Below are 7,665 nucleotides of genomic sequence, written 5' to 3'. Positions count from 1 at the left end.
CTGAGTGAGCAAAATTGTGAGATAGCTAGTTATAATGGTAATTACATAATGTTTACATATGTATAAAAGCCTATAAAATCTGTCATATAAATTGGTCTCTTCAATAGAAATTAGCCTACTGATTGCCACCATTGATGGACAAATTTTATAATAATATTAAAAATATCTGTATGACATTATATTCTGCAGTTCTTCCCTGTTGTACCGAATATCTATACTTTTCAAATTATCACATCGAAGTTAGAAATTCAAATATTGTGACAAAATTAATTTTGTAGGGTGCCACAAGTTTGTTAAAATTTCCAAAGGGTGCCGCGACTAAAAAAAGGTTGGGAAACACTGACCTAGACTACTATCAGGCGTATAGGCGTATTCCGAGCCATTGTAATTTCCCGAGGGGCTGGAGTAAAGGAGGCGGTTAAGAAACAATAGAAAAGTATCTGAAGTGAGCCAGACCTGATATTGCTTTGAGACTAGCACCGAACTATGAATCGTGGTCTCTAAACGATGCCATATTGTATGTTTTCCATGTATTCCAGAGCTCTGATTGTGAAGCTGAACGTTTCTCCTGTGGCTCTTCCCTTCTGGCTCGTGTCGTGTAGCGTCAGAACAGAAGAGATCCGCTCAGCCACATCAGGAAGTTAAACACTAACGTTAATCAGCGAACAGACCGTTAATTCACCGCCGTTAAGGTAAGAGGAATACAGATATTTTATGTTTACCTCTCGGGCTGCGTGTAATTGTTCTTCTAAATTCAGTTGTGTCGAATCTAGGTTTTGACATCGTCGAAAGTCACGCTGAACAAAAGAGATAATTTTCTCTTGCTTTGGTGGGATAACTTATATTACTAGAGCATTCAAAGAAACAGAACAAGAGAAGAGAGCTGTGATCCTTTACTGCCTTGCTTAATCTCCTAAATATCAATAAAACTGCTTTTTGAACTTGTTCTTTTAAGGCAAACATAGGTAAACAGATTGTAACTGTGTCTGTCTGGAGACATGAGAGAAAATAGTTCTTCTTAGAAGTAACGAGATTAAGCCAGTAGACTGTTTAAGATTTCAGGGGTCAAAGTAAACCAACATGATTTTTTGAACATGACACTTTAGCAGTACCATGTTTTGGGATATGTACCTAGAAACATCATGTTTTGGGGCTAAATATGTCATTAACCAAGAAGCACCATGAGATTAATGTTTTTTTGGGCATAGTAACATGGCAATTTTTGTTTGATCATTTACCATTCTATTCTTTGATGTACTTTGGTGTACCATGCCATGGCATATGCACCATGGTACTAGCAGTTGACAAGTGATAATCTGGCAATGAAAACCCCATACTGATTAAGCAGGAGCTAATTAGATGTATAAGATCGGACTTTTGATTTTTGACTCCTGTGATTTTGAGGTTTTGTTTGATTGCTGAGCACCTTTGGATGCCTTTAGAAATATTTAAAGGGGTCATATGATGCTGCTAAAAAGAACATTATTTGGTGTATTTGGTGTAATGAAATGTGTTTATGCGGTTTAAGGTTCAAAAAACACGTTATTTTCCACATACTGTACATTATTGTTTCTCCTCTATGCCCCGCCTTCTGAAACGCGTCGATTTTTACAAAGCTCATCGGTCTGAAAGCCACACCTACCTAAAACGGCTCGTTCTAACACGCCCCCACATACCTACGTCACTATTTGGGCGGCGTTATGCAACTCTTCCCAGATAGTGACGTAGGTATGTGGGGTGTGTTAGAACGAGCCGTTTTAGGTAGGTGTGGCTGACTCTTAACTTTTATAAAGAGTATTTCTTTGGATTTGAGACTTTAGTCTTTGCAACTTTACAGATCTTCTTTATGCACCAAGAGCTTGTAACACTCCAAAGAGAAAGGAAAAATTGAAATCGCATCATATGACCCCTTTAATATCGATCTTGGAAGGCATTCCACAGTTCCTTAGAATGAATTCAATGAATGCTTCTTGTCAGCTTTCAAACTGCTTTGGATGCAACATTTCAGTTGAAACTCATTGAAACCCCAATTAACCAGTGAAAGTCTGTCACCGTGTCTAGGGACTTTCTGGTTCCATCTTTATTCAAAAGTAGAGAACCTCTTTATCCCTTTTCAGAACCATGTTAATTCACCAGCAGGAGAGCCCTTTGTGTCCTCATCTCACAGCAACAGGCTCTGACATTCTTCAGGCCCCTTAAGAATCCATGGCACTTTCCTCTTTGGTTTGCTGCCTCCTTTTTTGGGGAAATCATGTGGTGTAATTAAATTTAAGTGTGAGCTCATTCTTTTATTTATTTCTTAGATCTGAAGCATTCTGACCATTCAGGTAAACAGCCTATCAGTCTAGTTGGGCAGCTTACAAAATAATTATACAATCATTCTTGATGACTGAAAAGAGAAGTTTATTGGTAGCAACAAAAATCTCTATACACTGGACATACTTTATGTGTGTTTGTGTGTATATATATATATGTTTGAAAATTCACTGGGACATCAAGCTTTGACATAGTGCTGTGATTGCCTGACTTTTCAGTTTTAAATGATAAATCAGTGCTTGATACCAAAAGAAAAGACTAACCCTAACCTGACATAATAATCATCCATTCAATAAATTCATATATCACTTGCCTTCAGAGCACTGTCATTGAAGGCTTTAAGAAAACCCTTACCTGTCATCATGTACTCAACCTCAGTTTACTTAAACTAGGAATTTTTTAGTCTGAAATGTCATGCCTTTCTTGTGTTTATATTATGACTGCATTAGGAAGTAGAATTTGTTTTTTCAAATTCTTTATTTTACCACCTTACATACCTGTACAAACAGGCATTTGCTGCTTAGACAATGTTGCGGTATTACAGTAAGGACCTGTCATAACATAGACCTAGGTGAAAGTATTGTATAGCTTGCAGCACTATCCTCTGATGGGTGAAATGACTGAAACTTTTTGTTTTATGAATCTCTTTGTCATGCTAATATTAAATATTCCAGGTATTTCTTGCCTCTTCAAACCTGTACCCCTCAGTGGTCATTTTTACTTAACCTAAACTGGCTCCTCAATGAAAAAATAAGAATACTATCAGTCTGTAATCAAGACAGGTTTCTTCCATTCAGTAAAACTTTATTTAGGTAAAACTATATTTTAAGGTGTTGACTCAACATTGACCTGTTTTTCTGACCAATAGCAGACGAGTAGAGTGTTCAGGAAACCATCATAATGTCATGGCAATTCGTAACTATTTCACAATCTGGTGACTAATTCGTATAATCTCATTTGTATGTTTTCATACAATATACTAACACTGTTTTTAACCCAGCATTTTTTACATTGTGCCGTGTTACTAGGATTTACAGAGAGGTCTATGAACGGGAAAACTGCTAAATTAAATTGGATTGTTCCTGGTACAGGCATCAGTGTGCTAATTCAGAGCAATCTAGATTTATGGCCTTGATTATAACTTTCTCAAACAAATGTTTCTCTTTTTTTCTTTATAGATTTGATCATTCGGTGTCAGTACATGGATAGTCTCAGGATGGTCCTAGAGCTCAGGAGTTCTTCTGTGGTGCTGTTTGAAGAGATCTGGTGCTGATTCAGCTGTGATTACAACACCAATGGACCTTCACTGACGTGCCTTAGCTGCTGCTTGAATAAACCGTTTCCTCTCAAGTACTGGCATACAGGTTCTGCAGAATGTGTCACGTCATAGTCACATGCCGCTCTATGTTATGGACCTTGATGAGCATTGTGGTGGCATTTGCTGAGATGGTGGCATTTATGAGCGCCGAATGGCTAGTGGGATATCCAGATGGTTCTGAGTTCAACTTCACCGTCACTGCTTCACACCGCAGCGACCAGCGCACCCTGGGTATTTATAACCGCTGCATCAAGGTGGCACAGCAGAAGGTGCTCCAGTGTGGGCCCTACGCTACAGACTTCATGGAAATAGCCAGTGGCTTCTGGCAAGCCACTGTTATATTTCTAGTCATCGCAATCTTTCTCCTATCTGTAGTGGGCATCCTTTCGGTTTTCAGCATGTGCTTCCAGAGTATCTTGAAGAAGAGCATATTCAATGTGTGTGGCCTGCTTCAGGGAATAGCAGGTAAGATGGGAAAGTCTACTGTAACACTACTTTCTCAGATTCTTGCCAGTCTTTTGTTGTGGCAGTTGGTGGTCATCTTTAACTTTGAACCACTATCAACTAAACACTTTTAGGCAAAAAGGGAAAAAAAAGGGAAAATTAGGGAGTGTATTTAAGTGAGACACTGAAGTTGCCCCCAGAATGCTCTGAGCTCACGGCTTCAACATTCCTCTAGTGACCTCAAAGACCATGCTATCTAATTACGATCTTCTAACACTCTCATCATGCCATTACAAGAAAAGACAGTCTAAATATTACAGCATTGGAAATGTTACTTGAGTGTCTCTCCGGTGTCTCCAATGTTGATAAAACCTTGTTGAGCTTGTCCTATTTCTGATTTAAAACACATACAGAGGTACAAGGTTTGAAAACCTTCAAACCATTAAACATACGTGTATCTTTCTCTTATTTTCCTGATGGTGGTTCACCAAGGACTGAATTTATGAAAGTCTTCTTTAAAAATCAATAAAAAAATCAATACGTCAACACTTGTAAGTAATTTTTGAATGTAAAGCGCATGAAATGTGTTAGTTTGACCGCATTAAACAGAATTTATTTGCTTATAATTTGGCTATTTTATAATTTGACAAAACAATTTAATAATAATAATCGTAACCAAATAAATTCATTAAACATCTTTACATCTGTACATTAAACATCTGTACTACTTACTGGTATTTAATTTTATTTAACTTGATGAAAAAGAAGTACAGACAGAGCTTTTCTTCTGTGTTTTGATGTCAATTTGAGTGCAATGGATTATCAAAAAAGAAAAAAAATGTTAGGGAATGCACTCTAAAGAACAATTCACACCATACAGACAAACACCAATAAACACCAGCAAACAAGTTGGCTGTTGGATTTAGAATATTATGAAAAATAACTGTCATGTTCACACTGTCCCAACAGACAAACATGTCCAGAAAAACATATCCATTTTTAGGATAATTTGCTAAGCACGCCCAGCACTTGATCCAACTAACTCAAACAGACTTGTCTGTTGGTGTTTGATGTTGTTTGTCTGTGAGGCGTGAATTGGCCTTAATAGTCAATTGTGGAGGGGCAGGGTTTAAAGAAGTCCGGCATTTGTCACCAGAAGATCAAGTCCATGGACAAATCATTCACAATCTATAACATGCATTTAGAAAATAGGGTGAATTTTTATTTCATGCTGATCTGAATGCTTTGTGAATCCGGCCCCAGGAATCCACACCTACATTCGTTACCATTTCTCAAACCAGCTCAAAGGAGCAGAGCTGTAATGTTGACTGTGGCAGGGCATTCTTAGTCAAAATACCAGGGACTAACAGATCAGTCATGATAATGCGTCTTACTTGCAGTCATGTCTGGAAACACTAGAACAATACAGTATTGTGGTACAATAAAAATATTGTGGTTCATTTTATAGAAAAACAAGACCAACTACAGGTACAACCAAACTATGTAGCTTTTGTATAATTTCAGTGAAAGATTTACAACATGGTGATTGAGTAATTCGTGAAAAGTGAGAGCATGACTTCAGAGACAGGATCTCACTTGCCTATTTAGAATAAGAACTCCGAATAAAATGGAGGGATCACAGTGACCTGCTTTGATTGGTATGAAGATTAGATCAGCAAGAGTTCATGCTTTGCCTTTTAAACAGTATTACAACAATTAAGTCCCAGATTTTAAGACAAATATCTATTTAAAGCATAATCACATAGCTTCAACAGGCACAAAATGACACTGAATTGAAATCGTTTGAACCTTTCATGTTGTAAAGATTTTTTTTGCTTTTTTCTGATGATGTTATCACACAGTTCAAAGGGGCTACAAGGTCGTTGTCTGCTTCTAGTTTTGACTGAGTGTGTCTTCGGGGAAAGAGGAACTTTAAAGAGAAAAATGAAGTTAGCATTCAGTTTCCAAATATTAAAACTAAAATACCATGTAGAGTCCCATTCACACCATTTCCACAGTATGGTGGAATACAAAATTGAACTAATAGATATCACCATACTTAATCACAGTACATTTTAATTGTTTTGTATTACAAGTTTTCTTCAAGTGTTATGTTTTAATATGAAAATGAGGAATTATCTAATGAAATATGCATTCATTTGCATACAGTACATTTCCAGAACAGAAATCTGAACAATGGATAAAGCCAGTTTCAAAACTCTTCTTTCATTTTCAGTTTTCACAGTTAAATGAAAACTCTATTTGAATAGAATTTGGAATTTGGATATCTCCGTTAAAAAAATGCTTTCAATGGCCAAAAAATAAGTTGTGTAAATAATTTAGTTTGCCATATTTTTAGGAATAAAATGTAAATCAGGAAAACCCCTTTGTAAAAACCTTAGATAGGAATAAAACTGGAAGGATTGGTGTATGTAAGTGCTACTGAAGTGGAGATTTCTGATTCTGATAGTCTGAAGATATGATTGCAAGCAAAATAACCCAAAATCTCAAAATTGACCAGTGCAAAACAATGGTGTCTTAGTTTCATTCTAATTCTATGAGAATAGGGAAGTCCACACCACGGCTATAACAATAACGACACTGAGGAACGATATCATTGGAATCACTTTCAGTTGATGAACAATAAAAACATTGATGTCCAATCAGAATCCACCCAATCTGTAAATTGTTCAAGCTTTTAAAGAAGCAGGCGACAGAAATGCAGCGAATACTTCTAATAAACAGACTGTGGACACTAATATGGTTATTATCGGTATAGTTGTCGTTATAGTTATTGTTCCTAGTGTGAATGGACCTTAAGAGTGGGATGAATGACTAAATCCATCCTTCTTTAAAATGTGTTTCTGATTTGTTTCAGCTAGTTATGTTATGTTCATTTATATTCATTAACTTGTCCCACACCATCCACCTCGCAATCACCCAGAACACCTTAGCAACTGTAATTTGTAACATTTCCGTTTTCTCTTTTGCAGGTCTATTCCTCATCTTAGGTCTGATGCTCTATCCTGCAGGCTGGGGCTCTAAGAAGGTGGTTGACTACTGCGGTCCGGATGCTTCCCCATATAAAGTGGGCCTGTGTTCTCTGGGCTGGGCTTTCTACACAGCCATAGGAGGCACTGTTCTCACTTTCATTTGTGCCATGTTTTCCGCCCAGGCTGAGATCGCCACCTCCAGCGACAAGGTGCAGGATGAGATTGAAGAGGGACGGAGTCTCATTTGTGTGCTGTGAGATGTGAACACAAACCACTCAAACGAAAAAGAATCAATTGTGTCCCATGTTTACTGATTGAAATGACTGTTGCATAAATAGGAATGTATTTCAGACCTGTAGGTCTACTGATCAAAGTCTTTACAAATGTATTTGCTTTTGCTTTCTGACTCCTATCGCTGTATCGCCTTTGCAAAATATACGTATAACAAATTATTTATATGAAAAAACCTTTAGAAACTAACAAATGCATTAACATTGTGTTTATAAGCAAATGCATTTTATCAGTACTTTGATTTATTTGTTCCTAAATTTTACATGGACTTCTAACTAATGGATAAAACCGTTTTTAGACTGT

At 37.1% G+C, this 7,665-nt stretch overlaps 1 protein-coding gene across 2 annotated transcripts; it reads left to right on the top strand.

Annotated features, from left to right (window-relative positions):
* Positions 1-386: 386 nt before the first annotated feature.
* LOC107756302 (lipoma HMGIC fusion partner-like 2 protein) lies at positions 387-7,347 on the top strand. Of its 2 annotated transcripts, XM_016573339.1 has the most exons (4): positions 387-445; positions 540-692; positions 3,495-4,099; positions 7,072-7,347. In XM_016573339.1, the coding sequence occupies exons 3-4, from the start codon at positions 3,691-3,693 to the stop codon at positions 7,326-7,328; spliced, it is 666 nt and encodes a 221-aa protein (XP_016428825.1). In that variant the 5' UTR covers positions 387-445; positions 540-692; positions 3,495-3,690; the 3' UTR covers positions 7,329-7,347. The 2 variants fall into 2 exon arrangements, with proteins under 2 accessions (XP_016428825.1, XP_016428824.1); XM_016573338.1 differs by lacking the exon at positions 387-445 and having other exon boundaries at positions 456-692.
* Positions 7,348-7,665: the final 318 nt, after the last annotated feature.

Source organism: Sinocyclocheilus rhinocerous, unplaced genomic scaffold (assembly GCF_001515625.1).
Source record: "Sinocyclocheilus rhinocerous isolate Xijiao unplaced genomic scaffold, SAMN03320098_v1.1 scaffold1043, whole genome shotgun sequence".
Lineage (NCBI taxonomy): Eukaryota > Metazoa > Chordata > Actinopteri > Cypriniformes > Cyprinidae > Sinocyclocheilus > Sinocyclocheilus rhinocerous.
Note: the sequence above shows the minus strand (reverse complement) of the source record. Positions and strands in the feature narration are given on the sequence as shown.

Bases quoted from the DNA above. Each gene is read 5' to 3' on its own strand.
- LOC107756302 (XM_016573339.1), top strand. From the start codon at position 3,691: ATGTGTCACGTCATAGTCACATGCCGCTCTATGTTATGGACCTTGATG. The intron at 4,100-7,071 runs GTAAGATGGGAA...TCTCTTTTGCAG, and splicing joins CCTGCTTCAGGGAATAGCAG to GTCTATTCCTCATCTTAGGT.